This window comes from Aquarana catesbeiana, linkage group LG06 (genome assembly GCF_042186555.1).
Source record: "Aquarana catesbeiana isolate 2022-GZ linkage group LG06, ASM4218655v1, whole genome shotgun sequence".
NCBI classification, from domain to species: Eukaryota; Metazoa; Chordata; class Amphibia; order Anura; family Ranidae; genus Aquarana; species Aquarana catesbeiana.
This window is the reverse complement of record NC_133329.1, coordinates 378165903-378191224: the sequence shown is the minus strand read 5'-3', so window position 1 is coordinate 378191224 and position 25322 is coordinate 378165903. Positions and strand designations below refer to the sequence as shown.

At 43.2% G+C, this 25322-nt stretch overlaps 1 protein-coding gene across 6 annotated transcripts in view; it reads right to left on the bottom strand.

The window, feature by feature from the left end:
• The window catches only part of LRP1B (LDL receptor related protein 1B), a 2172167-nt gene that overhangs the window by 337751 nt on the left and 1809094 nt on the right, over positions 1 to 25322 (bottom strand). For all 6 annotated transcript variants that reach the window (XM_073634235.1, XM_073634238.1, XM_073634240.1 and 3 more), the window contains one exon: positions 1841 to 1963. In XM_073634235.1, coding sequence (XP_073490336.1) covers positions 1841 to 1963 — 123 coding nt within the window. The remainder of the gene's footprint in view (positions 1 to 1840; positions 1964 to 25322) is intronic.

The window sequence follows — 25322 nt, the reverse complement described above, 5'->3', positions numbered from 1 at the left end:
CCTATTAGCTAGGATCTACGATCTGTCACTTCCTGTAGTTAGTTCCTCCCCCTTCAGTTAGAATCACCTCCCAGGGAACACAGTTAACCCCTTCACCGCCCCCTAGTGTTAACCCCTTCACTGCCAGTGACATTTTTACAATAATCAATGCCAATGGTTCCAAAAATGTGTCAAAATCGAAGTGTCCGCCATAATGTCGCAGTCACGATAAAAATCGCAGATCGCCGCCATTACTAGTAAAAAACAAAAAAATAACAATAAAAATCCTATATATCTATCCCCTATTTTGTAGACGCTATAACTTTTGCGCAAACCAATATACGCTTATTGCGATTTTTTTTTTACCAAAAATATGTAGAAGAATACATATCAACCTAAACTTTTATATATTTTTGAGGGATATTTATTATAGCAAAAAGTAAAAAAAAATGTGTTTTTTTTCAAAATTGTTGCTTTTTTTTGTTTATAGCACAAAAAATAAAAACCGCAGAGGCGATCAAATACCACCAAAAGAAAGCTCTATTTGTGGGAAAAAAAGGACTTCAATTTTGTTTGGGTACAACGTTACATGACCGTTCAATTGTCAGTTAAAGCGATGCAGTGCCGAATCGCAAAAAGTGCTCTGGTTAAGAAGGGGGGTAAATTCTTCTGGGGCTGAAGTGGTTAAAAGAGGCACATCTAAGTGTGCAAGCACCTGTGGTAAAGCTGTCTACATAGATCATCCTCCACACCGCTGGTTTTTACCACTGTCAGTCTGCAATTGTGACCGGGAAGACTACCCTGCAGTAGAGAGATCTGAAAGCGAGGCTTGAAGTGCTCATGGAGCGCAGTGTGGAAGGGATGACGTTGATGGTTGTGCGGGGGATGGTTTGTGTGGACAGCTTTATCCCGGATGTCTGCATACTTAGATGTGCCTGTTTTAATCATCAACCATGTGACTTGCTAAACGTTGTACCTTCATTAAATGTAACTATATTGCTAAACTAATAGAGGCGCCTCTCTTCTCTTTTCTACTCATTTGTGACATGACGCTACTTGTATATTAAGACATCGCTTGTATATCAAGTCAAAATGCATTTAAAAATTTTGCTTGTCCTGCAAAACTCTCTCAAACCAAATTACTCTCAAACCAAGGTTTTACTGTATTTATCTTTTTGTATATATCTTGCATACATTTTTATTTTCACTGAAGAAAATCTTTAAAGCTGAAATCTGGACTAAACACAAATCTAAATACATGAGCCGTGTGTTTCATGTATTTTCATGTGTTTCATTTTTGGTATGTATCATTACTTTTTGATGTCCTATTTCTGACAGATCTGTGCAGTGATCCATCATAAACAACTCCTGTACTTTGCCTCCCTTTCTCGTAATAGAAACCTGTGACTACAGCTCTCTATCCTTGTGCAGGGTGACTGGTCTTATATCCGTCCCCTCCTGTAGTTTTCTACAGGCAACCGAGAGTTGGAGCCTGCTGGGTCCCTCCCACAGCTCTGCTCTCTGCACAGGCTATGTGTATGATAGTGATGATGTCACAGTTACTTTTTTAAGGCAACATCTGGGTTAACAAAATCAACTGGGGAATATATTTCTGAGAATGTTTTTGTACCAGGAGCTCAGCTTTCAGCTCATCACAGACATTTACTGTGGTCCTTCTATTAGATCTCGAACTGCTTCACCCATCAGTTTAATTATGATCACTCTGTATAGTGCATGATGTGCCTTGGTGGATAAAATATATATCATAAACCCACGTTTTAACCTCCAGTGTGTGCCGAGCTGCAAATTAACTTTATTTCTTGGGAACATTTTTATTGTGGGTGGCACAAATGTTACTTACCGCATTCTGGAGATTCATCAGAGCCATCTCCACAGTCGTCGTCGTGGTCACAGAGGAACTGCTTAGGGATGCATACTTTGTTGCTGCACATAAAAGTGTTTTCATCACAGGTTGTAACAGGAGCTGAAAAATATATGAAGAAAATAAAAAATAAAGCAGGATTGCAAATCACGTTGGTCGTCATCCAGTCACTGATGTTTGGGAATAGGTAGGATACTAGTAATGCATGCGATACTCATTGACTCCCCATTGGTGAACTCAGCCATATGCTATTACAGAATGTATTCTGGAGAAAGTCTATGTAAATAAAGATTGCTTCTGAACTGCCGTCACAGCATAACCCCCAAAGTAATTTCTGTACAATCAAAAAATACACGATCGCCTGCAGGGTCTCTTAAGGCCCTAACCGTCAGGCAGATATATAAAAAGCTGGAACTGTGTGCAACCACACCTCCTCCTCCGCAAGTTAAAGCATAGGTGAACTGGGGAGAAAAATAAATAAAGATGAAAAGTTTTTAAGACCCACATACAGTATACTTACCTCAATCTGTAGACATCCAACATCCTAGATTTCTGCTTCTTAGTGCTGCAGGATTGGAGGGTATTCCTGATAACCAATCACTCAAATCACTGATTACAGTGGCATAATGACATTGACAGGAGGGGCTGAAACAAGACCTGTTGCCTGCATTGAGTCCAGCATTCAGAGCAGCTTCAGATGAATAGTCACCATCACTGCAGCCAGTGTGGGGGGCAGCACTCCTAGGTTTGGTTGCTAGTGAAGATAAGGTAAATCTAGTCTTTTTTGGCTCCTCTATAGCCAGTGGAGCAGAGAGTGATTATTTTGTCTGTTCTGGGCCTCACAAGCTGCAGGCTCAACTACGTCTCCCTACCTTCTAGTAGGTTCTAGAATGTAGGGGGCTGGAAAAGGCAGACCCTAAGTGGAATATTCATGGGACTCTGGCCAATCCCTGGGGAGGTGTGTCCGGAAGGTATCTGGAGACACATTGAGTAGAGGCCTGGAAGTAGAATCCTAGTGATTTTTGATATTTAACCCCTTGTGTGACTGTGTTAGTGCTACCAAAGTGGGATTTGCTCTGCTGGAAGTCCGAGAAATACTAGTGCCTCTAGTCTTCACAAAGAAGGGAGGAGAGAAGAGAAGAGGCAGACTAGAAAGTCCTCTATACATTTTGTGCACTTTCCTGCACCCCATCCAAGTTTAACCAGCAATAAAGCCAAAAAAAAGACACCCATCACCTGGTTATTGTGTGTGAGACTGAGAGAGCTACTGTGAGCCTTGCTGCCATCACTTGGAAATAGAACCTGGAACAAATCTGCAGGGCCCGTCGGGGGTCAGTACTTCAGGTGGATCATAGGACCATGAATTAATGTAAATAGTGGTGGGTCTTAGGAACCTAATTTCACATTTAAAAAAGACATAGAATGCCCACAAGCTATTTGGAGAGTTAACAAATATGTTTTTTTTTTTCTTGGTCAGGGTTCATATTTAATGGTATAATGCAAGCACATGACATTTTTTGCATTATTCCACTGGCTCAAGAATTAGCCTAGCTGTTTTTTTTAACAGGAACTTAGATTGGAATGGGGAGCATGGGGTACCCTGAACTGTAGAACTTGAGGACTGCTAGACTTGTGGCTGCTTAGTACAAAATGCTAGCTGTATTGCATGACCATAGGCCGCATTGCATTACCACAGGCTACACTGTACTGTCTCTTGGTTGAATTTGTACAACTCCTGGCTGTATTGTACAGCTTCTGGCTGCAGTAGACACACGTAGGCAGTATTGCACAACTCTTGGCTGCACTGCACTGAATTGTAAGGTAAAACATTTCAAAGGCACTTCTCCACTGTGAAACAGGATCAAGTATTCACTCAGTCCCAGAATAGTGGAGCTTCCTCACTCCTGCTCTCCTGACTCTATCCAGACTCTGACCCAGGCCCTCTCTCTCTCTCTCTATCACTCTGACCCAGGCCCTCTCTCTCTCTCTCTCTCTCTCTCTCTGCCCCAGGAGCAGAGCCCCCAGCACAGGGGGTCTCCTCCAGAAGATTGGACCCTGGAACTCCCCACCTTGGCTGCCAGGCTTCAGAACACTTATGGGTTCTCCCTCCACCTACTTGGCATGCATCCTCAGGGATCCCATAATTATTCAGGCTGCTTGTCCTGCTCTCCCTCCCACTATACTTCTTTAAATATCCAGAAGACAGCAGGAAGTAGCAGATCAGCAGCCTTTGAGAAAATGAACAGCCCAAAGAAATCAAACCCTGCGCCACTGGTTTTCTTCTATGGTCCACAGGACCATAGAAGAAAGAGCAGCATTACCTTGCTCTACAGAGGAGTTAACTTAATTTTCCCAGCAGCCTACTCTAAACTAGGAGGGTGCTACACAGCCTATAATGTCTAAAGCACTTTTTCCCCACCAGGGTTGAACAGAACTCTATGGTAGTTAGGGGTTAATTGAGCAATGAGCAGAGGCAGATTGAATACATGCTTGATGGTGCCTATTTAGTTCCTTTGCCAGTCACTCAGCAGACAAGTAACTGTGGACACTAAAGATCTTTTTTAGTTGTCTGTAAGGATGGCATCCATTCCACTGACTACTATTATTATTATTGTTATTATACAGGATGTATATAGTGCCAATAGTTTACGCAGTGCTTGACAATGTCGAGGGGACAGTACAATTACAATACAGTTTGATACAGAAGGAATAGGAGGGTCCTGGTCATGGAGCTTACAAAGGGAGGGGGAGGTGGTACAAAAGGTAATAGCTGCCGGGGATGATCTGATGGAGGTGACGTGGGTACAGTTCATAGGTAGAGGTGGGGTAGGATTCCCTGAATAAGTGAATTTCCAGGGATCGCGTAAAGGTGGACAGGATAAGGGCTGACCAGACATACTGGAGCAGGGAGTTCCAGAGGATGGAAGAGGCTCTGGAGAAGTCCCGGAAGTGAGCATGGGAGGAGGTAACAAGGGAACTAGAGAGCAGAAGGTCTTGGGTGGAGCGGAGAGAACTATTTGGGCAATATCTGCAGATGAGGATGGTGATGTAACTGGGGGCAAGGTTATGGAAGGCCTTGTATGTTGTGGTTAGTATTTTGAATTTTATATCGTGGGGTAGTGGAAGCCAGTGAAGGTATTGACAGAGAGGAGCAGCAGTCACGGATCGATTAGTGAGGTGTGTTAGTCTAGCTGCAGCATTCATAATAGATTGAGGGGGGGGATAACCTGTGTAAGAGTAGGCCAGTGAGGAGAGAGTTGCAGTAGTCAAGGCGAGAAATAACCAAGGAGTAAGTTGTTTTGTGGTGTCGTTAGTCAGGAAGGGGTGAATGCTGGAAATGTTGCGGAGGTTAAGGCGGCAAGATGTAGCCAGTGATTAGATGTGGGGGCTGTAGCTGAGGTCAGCGTCTAGGATTACACCCATCACCTTTGTGTGTTTGGTGGGACCAATGGTTCTGCCATTGATCTCAGTGGTAAAAGTCCCTGGGAATGGACCGAGGAAATATTACAAGCTCATTTTAGAAAGATTGAGTTTGAGGAAGTGGTGCCACATCCATACTGATATGTCACTCAGTAGGTTTGTGATACGTGTATGTAAGGGATACTGTCTCCCACTGGCCATAAATTTAGAGTAGATTTATAGGCAAAATGTTTTTTTTTTTCATTTTGGATAGAGTAAGGAAGGCTTAAATCTCCTGTCAGATTTTTTTTTGTTATCTGTGTCCTATTGCAGAACTTTCTCTTAGCCAAACAGGAAGTGAGGGAAAATCCCTGCAAATGAAGGGAATTCCTTGGGGACCCACAGGTCAGCAGAACTAGTTGCCCCATTGAAAGATTTACCCTCTATTACTTTTCTGGGGACAACCCAAAACTTGGGGTTTTCTTTTACTTTCACTTTCATTGATAATAGTAAACAGGACAAATAGAGAGGGTGGATCTCCTTACCTGGGTTACAGACAGCAATAAAAACTGACAGGGGTTCTAATCCCTCTCCACTCTATCCCAAAAAAAAAAGTTTTGCCTTTAGTTATACTTTAACCACTAAGCCACCGCCCACCGTCATATGACGGCGGGATGAGGCTTCTCTTGTTCTGGGCGGACGTCATATGACGTGATCGCCCTCCTGAGCCACTAGGGGGCGCGCGCACGCTGCATCGCTCGGGACCCGGTGCGCGTGCCCGGCGGCCGCGATGTCCGCCGAGCACCCATGATTGCCGGGTAACAGAGCAGGACCGTAGATCTGTGCATGTAAACACAGATCCACGTCCTGTCAGACAGGAGAGGAGACCGATGGCGTGTCCCTTGTACATAGGGACACCGATCGGTCACCTCCCCCAGTCAGTCCCCTCCCCCCACAGTTAGAATCACCTCCCTAGGTCATACATTAACCCCTCGATCGCCCCCTAGTGGTTAACCCCTTCCCTGCCAGTCACATTTACACAGTAATCAATGCAATTTTATAGCATGGATCGCTGTATAAATGTGAATGGTCCCAAAAATGTGTCAAAAGTGTCCGATATGTCCGCCGCAATATCGCAGTCACAATAAAAATCGCAGATCGCCGCCATTACTAGCAAAAAATAAATAAATAAATAAAAATGCTATAAATCTATCCCCTATTTTGTAGACGCTATAACTTTTGCGCAAACCAATCAATATACGCTTATCGCGATTTTTTTTATACCAAAAATATGTAGAAGAATACGTATCACCCTAAACTGAGAAAAAAATGTGTTAAAAAAAAAAAAAAATTGGATATTTATTATAGCAAAAAGTAAAAAATATTGTGTTTTTTCAAAATTGTCCCTCTTCTTTTGTTTATAGCGCAATAAATAAAAACCGCAGAGGTGATCAAATACCACCAAAAGAAAGCTCTATTTGTGGGGAAAAAATGATAAAAATTTCATTAGGGTGCAGTGTAACATGACCGCGCAATTGTCATTCAAAGTGCGACAGCGCTGAAAACTGAAAAATGGCTTGGGCAGGAAGGGGGTGAAAGTGCCCTGTATTGAGGTGGTTAAAGTGGTAATTCACCCACTGTATGCCAAAGTAAGGTGTCCCTTTAGTACCAATCACCAATTTATGGGAGCACTTATCCACTGACCACCCATATAAAGGGGGTACCTTTTCCACTGCCCACCCATAGAAGGTGCAACGTTTTCCTTGACCACCAATGTAAGGGGCACCTATTCCACTGTCCACCAAAATAAGGCAACACTTTTCCACTACAGAGAACTTTTCCACTGCCCACCAAAATAAAGTAATCCCAGAGAAGAAGGCTTCACCATTATAACAACACAGTAGAGATCCAGATTATTACAGATGTCCATCACTGACCCGGTCTTTTTAAAAGTTGCCAAACACAAGGCCCCACCACGGCTACGTGTTATTTGTTACTGCTGAGTGGTTTACAATATCATTTCTCACACTTGGGTTCTTTTATTTCTGGAAACAATGAGAATATTTCTTCTCTTTTGTTACCTAAAGAAAACTCCTGTGAGAAGCCTGTAGATTAAAACACACTGTATACGCTTCTCACGGAATACAATTGAGTCTCAAGTGAAGTCTAGGCTGAATTGAAATAAAACATATTTAAACCTTGTCAGTGGGGTATACACTCCTTTGACTAGTTGAGTCACTAAGATTCTGAAGCATCTTTCAAAGACACGGGATTCCAGACTTGTCAGCGGGAACTTTTCTCTACTTTTTTCTCTTTCTCTCTCAATGTTGGAAAAGTGTTTTTATTTTAGCAAGAACGTTTTAAGCAAGACATTCTGTCCCCACAAAACCTCAAGATACTGTTAAATGATTTATTTTAAAATTTTTAAAAAACACTTTTCCATTTTAGTTGAAAACGTATCAACTCCTTAAGTGACATCTCAAGGTATGCCAGAGTTATCCCCTGCTGGCACTGAGCACTATGTACTGGATGGCAGTAGATGGCCGCACCAGAGATACGCACCAGCAATTTTACCTTTTGATTCACGCTGGGACCACATCTTTCTAAAGGCATATCAGACTTGGCATTGCAATAGCTAAAAGGATTTGGTAGCACAATATAAAGGGAACATTTTAGGCACCAAAAAAACATTATAATGGGAACTATTTATTAAAAAAAAAAAAAAAGCGAAAAACAAGTTTTTTTTTCGGTGTACATTTTTTCTTCTAGTTTTTCTTTTATAAATGTGGTCCAATCAGCTGGGATATGACTTTTAGATAATTTGGTGTCACAATATAAAGGGACAATTTTAGGCATTAAGACAAAATCATAATGTGGACTATTTATGAAAAAAAAACATTTTTGTCCTATTTTTTTTTTTTTAGATGCGGTCCAATCAGCTGTGATATGAATTTCCTAAAGGCACATCAGACTTGGCATTGCAATAATTGAAAGGATTTTGTAGTACAGTGTAAAGGGATAATTTTAGGCACCAAGATACACTATATTGTCAAAAGTATTGAGACACCTGCCTTTACACGCTCATGAACTTTAATGGCATCCCAGTCTTAGTCCGTAGGGTTCAATATTGAGTTGGCCCACCCTTTGCAGCTATAACAGCTTCAACTCTTCGGGGAAGGCTGTCCACAAGGTTTAGGAGTGTGTCTATAGGGAACGTTTGACCATTCTTCCAGAAGCACATTTGTGAGGTCAGGCACTGTTGTGGATGAGAAGGCCTGGCTTGCAGTCTCCATTCTAATTCATCCCAAAGGCATTCTATCGGGTTGAGGTCAGGACTCTGTGCAGGCCAGTCAAGTTCCTCCACCCCAAACTTGCTTATCCATGTCTTTATGGACCTCGCTTTGTGCACTGGTCAAAATTATTTGGTGGAGGGGGGATTATGGTGTGGGTGGTGTTTTTGAGGGGTTGAGGCATCAGCATGCCAAGACATTTTGGACAATTTCAGCTGACTTTTCCCAACTTTGTGGGAACAGTTTGGGGATGGCCCCTTCCTGTTCCAACATGACTGCCCACCAGTGCACAAACAAAGCCCATAAAGACACGGATGAGTGAGTTTGGGGTGGAGGAACTCGAATGGCCTCAGCTGTTATATGCATTTGAGATAGTGTGGTATAATATAAAGGTGCAAGTTTAGGCACCAAGAAAAATCATATATGTTTTTAAATTATTTTTGCAAAGACAAAATCAGTAAATTAGTAATAAGTGATTAGTAAATCAGTTAGTAGAAACAGCATGCTTCGTATTCAGACCTGTTATTAGACTAATAAATGCACTACAGGATGTCTTGTGCCTGCTCTTAGCAGCTTAAATGGTTTGTTCTTATTAGACTTACAAATGTATACTTTCATCTAAATAATGGGAAGATAAAAGAAAAGTAATCAGAGATAGTAGATTTAGGGGGGTGGGTGTGTCTCCTCTGACTGGCTTGTTTAAGGCCTTATGTATACAGGCACCTCGGACCATACAGCGTAAGATTGAAGCATATCACCCTGTCTGGGAGACACAGGTGCTGCATACAGATACTCACCGAAATCAAAGACTGCATGTGTGTTAGAAATTAGACATGGATGTTTCTAAGCATGCTATTTTTTGTCATTGATTCTTCAGCAAAATAGAGTGAATGGGAATTGCTTGGGTGGCTGAGTAAGCTTGTGCATGAGTGAATCCACCATCCTTTGGTACAACAGAGACCCCCAGATTACACGTTTATTCTGATGCGCTGACTTGCTTTATTTCAAGGTCAAAATAACATAATAAGCAGCACAACAAATAATGCTGCATGCTGTTAATGGCTTTAGGGGCCTCCAGAGCATGGGTATTTGTGCTTACACCATTGCCTTATATTTTTACCTCTTCCAGTGTGTTCCCATTTGTCAAATGTACAGTAAAGTTAAAGCCCAACTGAAACCTTGTACTTGTTTTTTTCTTTAAAGTCTTAATTTGATTTTTAAATGATCTATGCTTGGAAATGCCCATTTCACTTTGGCATTATTGGCATTACCCTTCATTACATGCACTAGTAGAGCTGAGAAAGAGAAGGGAGTGTGTCTGACCCGGTTGGTTAGATACTACCCTGTTTCCCCGAAAATAAGACCTAGCGTGATTGTCAGTGATGGCTGCAATATAAGTCCTACCCCCCAATAAGCCCTACTCTGTTTCCCCCGAAAATAAGCCCTACCCTGAAATAAGACCTACAAGGACTTTAACTAGGGCTTATTTGGGGGGGTAGGGCTTATATTGCAGCCATCACCGACAATCATGCTAGGTCTTATTTACGGGGAAACAGGGTAGCATGCACTGGGCAGCAAACTCATTGGTTCCTAACTGGTCAGGCTTTGGCTCCTATGGAATTGCAAAGTCATATTTAGACACCCTGCACTATTGCTAAAACAAGAAAGTAGAGGTAAGCTTTAAATTTATGAGCTTTAAAGTGGTTGTAAACCTCTGAAATGAAAAATGAACAAAGCATAATATCTACTTACAAAATCTCATCAGCCGATTATTTCCTATATCTGCGTATTTCATATTTTCTGAAACTCACCCCTTCCTTCCACATCCTCCCCCAAGCCTGGCAGTACTACATAGATCTGTCATGTAAGATGAAAGGAATTTCCCTTTTCTACTACCTCCTCCAACACAAGCAGAACTTCACCAAATCTGTCCCAATGCAAAGATGGGAATCAGATCGACAAGCTACCTTCTCAGATGACTAGTGGCTATCGGCAAGCCAATACTCCTATAGGGTCTCACATTGCATTAACCACTGGGAACTGAACCACAAATGCATTTCGCTGTGGTATCTTATCCCCTACAGACTGGTTAAGTTCTACCTGAATAATTCCCCCTATGCTGGAGAGGATGTGGTCTACTCATACCCTGTGGCAATGTGAGAACTTAACTAGTTTCTGGCATCAGACGATCAGGTTGATCTCCAGTGTAATAGGGGTTTTGATTGAACCCAATTGCACTCTAGGGTTGCTCAACATAGGCACTGAATGCTTCCCGCCCATCATCCTATAGAGGTCATTCTTATGCTAACAGCTCGAAAATCCTTAATTACGAGGCTGTGGCGGAAAGACTTATCACCCAACTTGTCTGAACTGATTGCTATGGTTAACCTTAACTATTCGTACAAACTCTCTCTGTCCCTTAGAAAAAATTCATTCAATACATTTGAAAGTTGTAGAGTGATCAGTCATGATCAAGGTTGCCATTGCTATTCTATTCTGAATAAATGAAGGAGAGATTAGCGCAAGTCCTCTACACCATACAGAAATAATTCATTGCTAAACTATAAATGTAGCTAAACAACCCATCTGCTGAAAAGCAATTATCTACTGTGCAAATGTGCAAATTAAAGTGCAAAAAATATTAGTGGTAACCAATATTGTGCAAAAAATGTTGTACTGAAATTACAAACAAATATGAAAATATCTAATATAAAAATAAATTGTGTTAGTATAATAGGCCATAACCACAAACTGGACTCTCACAAAAATTCATATAAAAATCATTATATATGCCAAAATTCATATAGTGTCCCACAGTGTAATAAAAATAGTTGTGAAAATTGTGAAAAGTGTAAAACGTTTTCTATGACGAGATAAATGTCCCAGCTAATTTTCAAAAGATCACCAAGTGCTTCCACCACAACGTGAGTCCTTCACCAGTCTCTGTAGATCAGGGGTTTCAAACTGGCCGCTGTTCAAAACTACAAGTCCCATGAGCCATTGCAAGGCTTACAGTTACAAACATGACTCCCACAGGCAGAGGCATGATGGGACTTGTAGTTTTGAAACAGCTGGAGGGCCGCCAGTTTGAGCCCCCTGCTCTGAATCAAACTCACAGAATGATTCAGCTGGTTAAATTATAAACCAGCAACCGAGCTCAATCTCTCATGAAAATTCCTTTAAAGTATCCGTCAATCTGAGTCTCATCCAGTCATTTAATATGGAGCAAGTAGGAGGAAGGAGAAGGAGAGGCTTTCCATTAGACATGTGCGATTCGTTTTCATTCCGAATGATTATTCGGATACATTTTCGTTATTCGGAGAATCGGATATATCAGAATGCCTGAATTACAATATAAACAAATTTTACTGAATGCTCCAAATAACGAAACGAAATTCATCCAAATTTCGGAAATTCGGACTGAAATTTGAATAGAATTTTACATCGAACTTCACTCAAATTCTAACTGTACACATATTGCTGAAAACAAAGACTGTGGGGTTGATTTACTAAAACTGGAAAGTGCAAAATCTGGTGCAGCTGTGCATGGTAGCCAATCAGCTTCTAACATCAGTTTGTTCAATTCAGCTTTGGCAAAAATACCTGGAAGCTGATTGGTTTATATGCAGAGTTGCACCAGATTTTGCACTCTCCAGTTTTAGTAAATCAACCCCTGTGTGTGTTATTAGAATACCATTTAGAAATAATGCTGTTTTAGTTAAGCCAAAGGTGATTTAAAGAGTCATTCTAATCATTTGATGAAGATTTTTCTTTTGTTTGTTCACTTTGCCACATTGGAATAAAAAAAAAAAAAAAAAAAACTAACATTTTCGGTTTGACCGATTTGTAATTTATCAATTCAAACGTTTTGAATAAAAAAAAAAAAACGGTAAATTAAAAAAAAAATTCTAAATACGAATTCCGAATATGATTTCCGAATTGAAAGAATCAACCGAAATTAACGTAACTAAATACCTAGATTAACGAATCAAAACGAAACAAAACAAAAAATTTTTTTTCTTGTCATGTACATGTCTACTTTCCATAGCGTAAAATAGTTTCAGCAGGCTTTTTTTTGAAAAATAACAACATTGCACTCACATGTTCTAAGTGTCTGCCCAGCACTATGAATTACACGCTCAGGACTCGGTTGTATCACACAACAGGGGCTCCTACCACTCCACGCAATATCGTCAGCGTCCCTGCCCCACTCTACGCGCGTTTCGTCCAATGATGTCCTCACCTACTGTTATCTTGTTTACTACTGTACTAGTTTTGTTTGCTTAATCCTATTTTGATGAATGATATATTATGTTGGATCTTACCCATGTGTATGTGAAGCTTCGTTTATCGCTGGTCTTTGTAACTACTTCACTTAAGTTCAATAAAAAATTATAGATGAAAAATAAAAGAACAAAGCATATCCTTCTATAGTGTGTACTTGTCTCAATCCAAGGCACCTATTCTGATTTTCCTCTCCACTCTTATTTCTCTGCTATCTGCACGAGTTACTTTTGATAGGTGAGGCTGACTCCAAGGAATCCAGTGGGATGGGGGGAGGGGAATAAAAAAAAAATTGTCAAAACTGCAGGACGTGTTTGTCATCATTCAACTGCTAAACACTTTAACTATACGATGTGTCATTCCAGCTCTAGTGAAGGACAGGTGAAGAGTACACGATGGTACTGCAGCCATCAACGTAACACGGAACAAAGTGAGAAAATTGTTTGAAGGATACAACCTTCTAACCTGACAACAAACCCAAATCTTCAATGAATAATAATAATAATAATAATATATATATATATATATATATATATATATATATATATATATATATATATATATATAATTACATATATACCGAAGGCTGACAGAATAAGAAACAAAGCTAAGCTATGAAATATCAGAAAGGAGGCACACTTGTATTCCTGCAAATGGAAATGTAGATGGGGAAGGTCAAAGCCTTTCAAAGTGAAGTTTAAATGGATTCTCATCTGATAAAAAAAACCCACTAACCATCACCTTAAAAGTGTACATATAAAAATGTACATTCCTCTAACTTTATTCATTCAGTCTAGCACATTAAAGTGGTTTATTCACAGTCCTTCCTCTCTGCAAATGCATACAGCTTAAAACCTCCTGAAAATTAAGTTTTGCAAATGAGAAAAAAAAAAAAAAAATATATATATATATATATATATATATATATATATATATATATATATATATATATATATATATATATATATATATATATTTACCTTAGCAGGCTTCAGGGGAAAATTTTTTAAAAAGTCCAATTAAATGACAAAATATAAAAACAGCTTTTGCTGCCATGCCTTCAATCCAGAGCTTTCCCCTGCAGTGCTTCTTTTCCGCCACTAGGTCTTCCTTGGTTGAGTGATAGTCAGTATCATCCAACCCACTTGCTCCGAGTCCAGGCTGCCATAGACCCACCCATGCCCTGTGAGTGGACAGTAAAAGTATAAGCAGTACAATGATGAGCTCACATCTCTGTCACTCTGCTCTCTCCTACTGTCATAATGCTTCTTGTCAGCACATGAACTGATTGGCTTCTTGTGCCACTTTTTCTTTTTTTTTTTTTGTGTGCTGGTTTTTCTTATCCCACTGTAGACTGCTGTAGAGTAGACTGTAAGAGGCTGATACCAAGTCAAATCCAGGTGCTTTTTCTGCTTACATTTAAAACAAAACACATTGAGTTGTGTATTTATAAAAAATTTTAAAAAATTAAAAAAAACTGCATGTAAACTAATTCTGTGCAGATAGAGCAAAATGCCTCAATGGGTCAAAAGTTCTCAGGTAAAGTTCTTTTCTGTTAATCGAATGTGTGAATGGCAAAGGTACCACATTATGGACACTAGATGGAGCTGAAGAGCATATTTATTTTCTATGATAGTCAATGCCATCTAGTGGCTATAACGTGGAATTGTCTCCACTCACACATTCACAATCTGCAGAGACTATAGCCTGAGAACATCTGATTCTGCCCCATTCACACAAAACAAATTTAAATGCAGTTAAGTGGATGAACATGCTGTTTTTTTTAACCTCTTTAATGCTTAATTAATAAATATAGAGTTGCATTAATGTTTTTTTTTTCTTTTATACTTGCCTAGAGTTCATCTTTAATCATTTTGCCATGTTTTTATTTCTGTCTGTGTCCTCATTGAGAAGATTTTCCTTCTGGCCTGAACAAGAACCTAGGAGCCTGCATTCACTATATTTGTTCTACCACAGTACACAAAACACAAGGTGCCCCAGACGACGTCAATTTATGACGAAATGTACGTCGGGTGGACAGGACGTGCTGACGTCATTGCGGTAGACCTTCCGAGCGGACGGGCGCTTGCAAGCCGGCCGGCTTTACATGCTTTTTTTATCTACTTTTATCTGTAAGTGCAATCTTTACCTTTTTACAATAAATGTAACTACGGTAATACACTCTGGGAGCTTCGTTTTTATTTTCCCGGCCTAAACTTGGTACCCACTTCCATATATCTTAGTGGGTGGCAGCTATACAGAGGTCCGGTGGAAGTCTGAGTGATCCATCCATGATCCCCACATAAAGGCCTTGGCTGGGTTATAAATGCAAGCTGTTTCTTTGCTTGCCTCTGGTAAGCGCGTATTTCTTACGGTGATCAGCACTCAATGGTGGTGGCAGATTATACTGTATTGTCACAACATTTACAATATTGTGTCCTGCAATTGTATTTTCATTATTTTTACCGGTATTCATAATTATTTATTATTATCTAGAATTTCACTCATTCGTTTCACTCATTCGATTCACATTGGTTTATCACTTTAACCTGTATAACCTTAAGCGCAGCTATTTTTTTCCTTTTTGTTTTCTATGGGTGTATGTATTCCACTTATTAGTTGCTGCTATGTTTGTTTTTCAGGCTTAGCGCGGTATTCACCCTTTCCCTGCAGAACATGGTCATGCAATCATTTTAGTAAATATAAACTGCTAAATACCTTTTATCACCAGCTGTATATAGCAGTCGTGTAACTTCTATTAGTGTCTGGCCAAGCACTGTTTAAAGCTTGTAGGAGGAGTTTTCATTCTCCTCTGACTGTCCCATGAGGCTGCAGGACCCCTGACCCTCTGTCTGGACAGTGCTGATTGGCCCTGTGCTGGTCACATGCACCCTCCCAAAAAAAATAAAAAATAAACTCTCTAACAATACACACCAAACTGAGCATGTGCAGAGTGCCTCCAAGGCTTTGCACTTTTAGAAGATGGTTTGGGGACAGTAGAAGAAGGGGAGGATCAGATAAGACAGGATCAAACAGCCTTTTCACACAATGCAAATGATTAACCCCTTAGGGTCCACAGTGAGTTTAACAAGCATGCTTTACTGCATATACAGTCTGATTTTACTGTTGTGGGTTTAGTAACACTTTAAGAAATGTGGTTGTCATCAGGACAGGAAGGTACACACAGCATTAAAATCATTACAGCTCTGAGCACATTTACAGCACCTGCTCTGTGCCATGAAAATTATTATTGCTATACAGGATTTATATAGTGCCAAGAGTATGTGAAGCACGTTACAACATCAAGGTAGACAGTACACTTACAATACAATAAATTACAAGAGGGTTAGGAGAGTCCTGCTCATAAGAGCTTACAATCTAATAGGGAATGTAGTGACTCCTGTGCACATGCATGGCAATTACATCATTATGGTCCGGCCATTCCAATGTAAAACATGTTTAAAGCATCGCCTATGGAGATTTTTAAGTACCATAGTTTGGTGCCATTCCATGAGTGTGCGCAATTTTAAAGCATGACATGTTTGGTATCCATTTACTCGGAGTAACATAATTTGTTCTGTTTTCTTTTTCTAACCACTAGCCGTCCAGCACATGGCTATGTACGTCGGCACAATGGCACGGCTGGGCAAATGGGTGTAGAGGTACGCTCCCTTTAAATTGCGGCATTTTGAGCGTGCACCGCGTGCTCCGTGACCGTGCCTGCGGGTCCTGCGGACTCGATGTCCACCAGGGGCTCACAGTTGTGTCACGGTCATGAAGTGGAAGAACGGGGAGATGCCTTTGTAAACAAGGCATTTCCCCATTCTGCCTAGTGACATGACAGGGAGCTACTGCTCCCTGTCATCGGGAGCAGTGATCGCTGTCATGTGAGTGGTAGCCCCTCCCCCCACAGTTAGAATCACTCCCTAGGACACACTTAACCCCTTGATCGCCCCCTAGTGTTTGACCCATTCCCTGCTGGTGTCATTTACACAGTAATCAGTGCATTTTTATAGCACTGATGATCATTAATGACAATGGTCCCAAAATGGTGTCAAAAGTGTCCGATGTGTCCGCCATAATGTCGCAGTCACGATAAAAAACGCAGATCGCCGCCATTACTAGTAAAAAAAATAATAATAATAATAAAAATGCTATAACTCTATCCCCTATTTTGTAGACGCTATAATTTTTGCACAAACCAATCAATATACGCTTATTGCGATTTTTTTTTTTTTTACCAAAAATATGTAGCAGAATACATATCGGCCTAAACTGAGGAAAAAATTTGTTTTTTATATATTTTTTAGGGATATTTATTATAGGAAAAAGTAAAAAATATTGCTTTTTTTTTTTCAGTTGCGCAAAAAAATAAAAAACGCAGAGGAGATGAAATGCCACCAAAAGAAAGCTCTATTTGTGGGAAAAAAAGGATGTCAATTTTGTTTGGGTGCAACGCCACACGACCGCGCAATTGTCAGTTAACGCGACGCAGTACCGAATCGCAAAAAGTGCTCTGGTCAGGAATCCTTCTGGGGCTGAAGTGGTTAATCATGAACGTTTTCTTTTTTTCAGTAAAATCTTGTTTGAAAAATTGCTGCACAAATACAGTGTGGCATAAAAAATTGTAACAACTGCCATTTTATTCCTTAAGATCTCTGCTAAGAAAAATATACATAATGTTTGGGGGGTTCTGAGTAATTTTTATGATTTTTACATGTAGGAGAGAAATGGCAGAATTGTCTTGGGTGAAAAATGGTTAACAGGGACCCGTACTGAATACATTGGTAATACATTCCAGCAGGATAACCAAATGGCCACCCCAACCCTGACTGTTTGACTTTAAACCGCCGGCATTAAATAAAAGTCTTATTAAAAATGAGTAACAAAAGAGTTTTCTAATGCAGAGGAAACAATAATGAAATCTAATCTGTGCCACTAGCTCCTCGCTACTGTTAAATATTGTATAGTATAGAAGGGTTATGTGTGCATCTGAGAGGAGGAATAAAATATTTTAATGGCATCATCAGCTTTCTCCGTTTATCGGATTCTTAAGTACGCAGCTCTCAAGCACCCGCATGGACTCGTTCTTACTTCCCCACGACGATAGGTTAGTGAAGCACATGCAGAAGAACCATTAAACACTTAAAGCGGTATTAAACCAAAAAGTAAAAATGTTATATATTGCAGCTTACCAATCATTAGATGTGGTGGCTGCATTTGTTTTCATTTTTAGGCTTTTTCACCTGGTAACACACCAGTAACACACCTCCTGAATTAGGGTGCTTCCATTCTGGATGAAGGAGCACAGGGGGCACAGCAGGCAGGAGCGTTGTCAATCTAGGTGGGAGGGGAGTGTTAAAGTGGTTGTAAAATCAGATTTTTTTATCTTAAAGAGGAGGTCCAGCCCCCCCCCAATGAAAAAAATAAAAGTCAGCAGCTACAAATCCTGAAGCTGCTGACTTTTAATATTAGGACACTTACCTGTCCTGGAATCCAGTGATGTCGGCACCCCGGCTGATGGTTCCATCGGCTCTCAGATGCTGCCGCCGCCATTACCTGTGCATTCCCTAGTGCCAGTAGGGTTCCCTACTGCGCGTGCGCGTAGCACGCTGTGCTTTCTGACTGGCCTGGTAGTGGGGAAAAAAGGTGGAGGCCGAACTTTCAGGGAACCTCCCAGCAGCCAGGTCTCCAGAAGTGGGGACGGGTACTTGTCAAAAACAGGTACCCAATCCCCCCCCCCCACGAAAAGGTGCTACCTGTGGCACTGGAGGGGCGTGGGGAGCAGATAAGCGGAGCTTCTCCTTTTGGGTGGAGCTCCACTTTAATGTATGCAATGCATTAAAGTGGATGTAAACCCGATTTTTTTTATGTCATAATGTAGAGTATAAGATTTCCTATCATTTGAGCCCAGTCTTGCCACAAAGAGTTAATCCATCTCTGAGAAATCCTCTTTTATTGTTCAGTGAGATAAAACTTGACAAACAGAGAAAAACTTTGTCAAATCCTCCCCCTTGCTGTGAGTGACAGGTGATTTACATCTCGTGCATTAGCCTAAGAAATGCATTATTTTTTAATTCCCTCCCCCACTCCTTTCTTCAGCAGCTCTGCAAGGATTGACTGTTCCACACCTCACCATGATTTGGCATGTTGAAGTCATGTGGTTACTTTCCTGTCTTTTCACTGGATGTTAGAGATCATAGCAGAAGTTCAGTGGAAGAAACACACAGGAGAAAATGCATATTGACAAGGGGAGTGTAGAGGTGGGCGGGGAGTGTAGAGGTGGGCGGAGAGTCTACTGACATCACGACTCCACCCACCGAGCTCCAGACAACAGACCCGCCCACAGAATCTGCAGTTTTTCGGCTCTCATAACAGAGAGAGGGGAGACATTTGACAGGTAAAGATACATGCAGGAGACATGTATATCATTATAGATAACCCCTATGGCAGTAGTTTAGAAAGGATGACATTGGGTTTATATCCACTTTAAGATAAAAAAAACCTTCTGCTGTGCAGAAGCCCTCCTAATACTTACCTGAGCCCCATCTCCATCCAGCGATGTTGCACAAGAGTCTCGGCTGTCCAGGACTCTCCCTCCTCATTGGCTGTGACAGCAGCGGGTGCCACTGGCTCCCTCTGCTGTCAATCAAAGTTAGTGAGCCAATGAGGAGAGAGAGGGGGTGGGGCCAAGCCACGGCTCCGTGTCTGAATGGACACACAGAGCAGCAGCTCAGCACTGGTGCCACCATTGCAATCAGAAGGGAGGGGCTAGGAGCCCCGGCGAGGCACCCGAGAAGAGGAGGATCGGGGCTGCTCTGTTCAAAAGCATCATACAGAGCAGGTAAGTATAACATGTTTGTTATCTTTAATCAAAAAAGCCCAGACTTTAATATCACTTTAAATGTATAGGCTCGGTTCACACTACCGCGACTTGGGATCCGACTTGTAAGCCCTCAAGTCGCCCCAAGTCGCCCCAGAAAGAGATTCACATTACAGTGCATGGGAGCGTCTTAATAGACACTACTGAAGTCGCTCCGACTTCAGAGCGTACTCCCTGTACTACTTGGATCCGACTTTGATCCGACTTCAGCCTATTGACTATCATTGAAGTCGGATCGCCGTCTCGCATGATCCGACTTTGGCATGCGACTTGTGCTCAAATGATCTTGAGGGGAACTCCGCGCCAAATTTTAAATAAAAATCCGGCATGGGTTCCCCCTCCAGGGGCATACCAGGCCCTTGGGTCTGGTATGGACCTTGAGGAGAACCCCCTACGCCGAAAAAACGGCGTGGGGGGTCCCCCCCAATCCATACCAGACCCTTATCCGAGCACGCAGCCCGGCCGGACAGGAATGGGGGTGGGGACGAGCGAGCGCCCCCCCCCTCCTGAACCGTACCAGGCCGCATGCCCTCAACATGGGGGGTTTGGTGCCTTGGGGGAGGGGGGCGCGCTGCGGCCCCCCCCACCCCAAAGCACCTTGTCCCCATGTTGATGAGGACAAGGGCCTCTTCCCGACAACCCTGGCCGTTGGTTGTCGGGGTCTGCGGGCGGGGGGCTTATCGGAATCTGGGAGCCCCCTTTAATAAGGGGGCCCCCAGATCCCGGCCCCCCACCCTATGTGAATAGGTATGGGGTACATGGTACCCCTACCCATTCACCTAGGGAAAAAAGCGTCAATAAAAAACACAGTACACAGGTATTTAAAATAATTTATTAGGCAGCTCCGGGATCTTCTTCCGACTCCGGGGGTCTCTCCGGCGTCTTCTCTACCGGTGTCCGCATCTTCTGCCGGCTCCACCGCTATCTTCTGGCGCTCTTTTGCCAGCGGTGGTCCGGACCTCCGGATCATCTTCTTCCCTCTTCTCTTCCAGAGATGTTGACACGACGCTCTCCCCAGCCAGAATGGTTTCTGTGCGCTCTGCAAGGGACTTATATAGGCCGTGACCCCGCCCCCTTATGCCGTCACAGTCCCTGGGCATGCTGGGTCTGTGACGTTTTAGGAGGCGTGGTCACCGGGTGATGACCACGCCCCCTTATGACGGCACAGCCCCAGCATGCCCTGGGACAGTGACCTCATAAGGGGGCGGGGTCACCGCCTATATAAGTCCGTTGCGGAGCGTTCAGAGACCATTCCAGCTGGAGAGAGCGTCGTGTCAACATCTTTGGAAGAAAAGAAGAAGGCAGAAGTCCGGACCACCGCTAGCAATTGAGCTGCAGAAGATAGCGGAGGAGCCGGCAGAAGATGCGGACACCGGGAGGAGACGGCGGAGAGACCCCCGAAGTCGGAAGAGGACCCCCGAAGTCGGAAGAAGATCCCGGAGCTGCCTAATAAATTATTTTAAAAAACCTGTGTACTGTTTGTTTTATTGACGCTTTTTTCCCCTAGGTGAATGGGTAGGGGTACCATGTACCCCATACTCATTCACATAGGGTGGGGGGCCGGGATCTGGGGGCCCCCTTATTAAAGGGGGCTCCCAGATTCCGATAAGCCCCCCGCCCGCAGACCCCGACAACCAACGGCCAGGGTTGTCGGGAAGAGGCCCTTGTCCTCATCAACATGGGGACAAGGTGCTTTGGGGTGGGGGGGCCGCAGCGCGCCCCCCTCCCCCAAGGCACCAACCCCCCATGTTGAGGGCATGTGGCCTGGTACGGCTCAGGAGGGGGGGGGGCGCCCGCTCGTCCCCACCCCCATTCCTGTCCGGCCGGGCTGCGTGCTCGGATAAGGGTCTGGTATGGATTGGGGGGACCCCCCACGCCGTCCTTTCGGCGTAGGGGGGTTCCCCTCAAGATCCATACCGGACCCAAGGGCCTGGTATGCCCCTGGGGGGGGAACCCATGCCGGATTTTTATTTAAAATTTGGTGCGGAGTTCCCCCTAAAGATTCATACCAAACACAGTGGCGGGGATCCAAGTCGGATCCCCGTTCATTGAAAGTCGGATCCACAAGTCGTGTTGAAGTCGGGTTAAAGTCGCGTTGCAAAGTCGCGTTGAAGTCGTGTTGCCCCTGTGTGAATCTGTAATCTTCATTTAAATATGATCATAAAAATACATGCCACAGCATCACAAAGCAGGAAACTGACGCGTTTCACACTTTAGTCAATGCTTAATCATATCAGGAGATATTTCACTTGTAGTGGGCCGATGTCAGTGCGCTGTGAAGAAATGGACCACCGTGCCGTTTCTTCCCCAACGTGTGCCGTGACCGGCGGCTCCTGCACGCATGCACGGGAGTGACGTCACGCGGCTCTGGCCAGTCACAGAGCCGGAGTCCGGCGGTCCCGGAAGGAAGAGGGGTGAAGATGGACGCGGCCTGCACAGGGGACAGCGCGGGCTTCGTTTGCAGGTAAGTGTCATATAATGGGCTAGTAGCATCGCCTACTAGCCCATTATGCTTTTAATTTGCAGCAAAAGAGGAAGTAAAATCAGGGTTTACTTCCTCTTTAACTGTAAATGTAACAAATTGCTCTCTATATATTTTTTTAGGCAAACAGTAACAAAGCAGAGTTCAGTACAGACTGACAATAGCTTTAGTACAATTGAGAATTTCTTCTAAAAGACGAATGTAATGTGTACTTAGCACCGGGCAACATGTCATCTGTTGACTGCACTTAAACTGAGATCACCCCGAGCTCCACACAAAGTCATTCTGCCAAACAAGCGCACATTAGAAAAACAAGTGTATTTACTGCTAGAACCTTGACATTCAAGGTAGAATAATAAAAACTTAAACGAATCCCTTGGAACTATTTGCAACAATCCCAACCATGCATTCATTGTCACAGCGAGGTGACTTCACCTAAATTAACTCATTAATAGGGATGAGCTTCGTGTTCGAGTCGAACCCATGTTCGACTCGAACATCGGCTGTTCGATCGTTCGCCGAATTGCGAACGTTATGGGCCGTTCGCGCTAAATTCGTGTGGCGCGTCACGGCCCATAATTCACTGCGGCATCGCAGTGCATTGCTGGCTGATGATTGGCCAAGCATGCACTATGACCCGCATGCTTGGCCAATCACAGCGCCGTCAGTAGAGAGAGCTGTAATTGGCCAAAGCCAGGGTGGCTTTGGCCAATTATGGCTCAGGGGATTTAGTACACACCCCACACTATATAAGGCCGCCTGCACGGCGGCCCTGTGTAGTGTGTGTTCCGGTGTGCTGAGAGATAGAGAGAGAGAGAGACAGTGTCATTTGATTTGAGTTAGATAGATTAGGCAGAACAGTCAGTCAGTTAGCTGCACTTACAGTGTATTGTGTATATATATGCATCCCAGGTGTTGCATATATATATATACACTGTATTCAGTTTAGCTAGATCCGTTCCTGTTATCTTCTATCTAGACTATTTACATTTAATGCAGTGCGTCCTGCTCACAGTGTTCAGCTAGATCCGTTCCTGCTATTTACATTTAGTGCAGTGCGTCCTGCTCACAGTGTTCAGCTAGATCCGTTCCTGTTATCTTCTAGACTATTTACATTTAGTGCAGTGCGTCCTGCTCACAGTGTTCAGCTAGATCCGTTCCTGCAATTTACATTTAGTGCAGTGCGTCCTGCTCACAGTGTTCAGCTAGATCCGTTCCTGCTATTTACATTTAGTGCAGTGCGTCCTGCTCACAGTGTTCAGCTAGATCCGTTCCTGCTATTTACATTTAGTGCAGTGCGTCCTGCTCACAGTGTTCAGCTAGATCCGTTCCTGCTATTTACATTTAGTGCAGTGCGTCCTGCTCACAGTGTTCAGCTAGATCCGTTCCTGTTATCTTCTAGACTATTTACATTTAGTGCAGTGCGTCCTGCTCACAGTGTTCAGCTAGATCCGTTCCTGCAATTTACATTTAGTGCAGTGCGTCCTGCTCACAGTGTTCAGCTAGATCCGTTCCTGCTATTTACATTTAGTGCAGTGCGTCCTGCTCACAGTGTTCAGCTAGATCCGTTCCTGCTATTTACATTTAGTGCAGTGCGTCCTGCTCACAGTGTTCAGCTAGATCCGTTCCTGCTATTTACATTTAGTGCAGTGCGTCCTGCTCACAGTGTTCAGCTAGATCCGTTCCTGTTATCTTCTAGACTATTTACATTTAGTGCAGTGCGTCCTGCTCACAGTGTTCAGCTAGATCCGTTCCTGCAATTTACATTTAGTGCAGTGCGTCCTGCTCACAGTGTTCAGCTAGATCCGTTCCTGCTATTTACATTTAGTGCAGTGCGTCCTGCTCACAGTGTTCAGCTAGATCCGTTCCTGCTATTTACATTTAGTGCAGTGCGTCCTGCTCACAGTGTTCAGCTAGATCCGTTCCTGCTATTTACATTTAGTGCAGTGCGTCCTGCTCACAGTGTTCAGCTAGATCCGTTCCTGCTATTTACATTTAGTGCAGTGCGTCCTGCTCACAGTGTTCAGCTAGATCCGTTCCTGTTAAATTCCTACTGACCGGCAGGCTTGTCTGGTTACAGTATATAAAGCTACCTGAAGAAAATTACAGGTGTTCTATTTGATCCTATTAGTACCACGGTCAGGCAGCTAGACTATTTACATTTAGTACAGTGCGTCCTGCTCACAGTGTTCAGCTAGATCCGTTCCTGTTATCTTCCTACTGACAGGCAGGCTTGTCTGGTTACAGTATATAAAGCTACCTGAAGAAAATTACAGGTGTTCTATTTGATCCTATTAGTACCACGGTCAGGCAGCTAGACTATTTACATTTAGTACAGTGCGTCCTGCTCACAGTGTACAGCTAGATCCGTTCCTGTTATCTTCCTACTGACAGGCAGGCTTGTCTGGTTACAGTATATAAAGCTACCTGAAGAAAATTACAGGTGTTCTATTCGATCCTATTAGTACCACGGTCAGGCAGCTAGACTATTTACATTTAGTACAGTGCGTCCTGCTCACAGTGTTCAGCTAGATCCGTTCCTGTTATCTTCCTACTGACAGGCAGGCTTGTCTGGTTACAGTATATAAAGCTACTTGAAGAAAATTACAGGTGTTCTATCCCAGCTTAGTGCAGCTACAGGCCATTAGTATGTCTGGAAGGCCAAGAAGGAGAGGCAGACAGTCACAAGCCAATAAGAGAGGGCAAGCAGGCTCTGTGTCTAGTGCTGGTCGTGGAGACGGTGCATCCTCATCAGCACGTGGCCATGGGACACGCTTGGCCTTTTTTTCGGCAGCTGGCCATGTTGAGCCGCAACATGCGGAAGACTTGGTCGAGTGGATGACCAAGCCGTCCTCATCCTCCTCATCCTCTCTCACCCATGCCCAGGGTGCTTTGTCTGGCAAAGCAGCGGCCTCTTCCCTCAGCTCAATGTCATCAGTGACTCCTTCCCTAGCTCCACCATGTCCTCATGAGGATTCCCTCGAACTGTTTGACCACAGTGTTGGGTACATGCTCCAGGAGGATGCCCAGCGTTTGGAAGGCTCTGATGACGATACTGAGCTCGATGAAGGCAGTAACATGAGCGCGGACAGAGGGGGTGCCCAAGAAGGACAGCAATCTGGC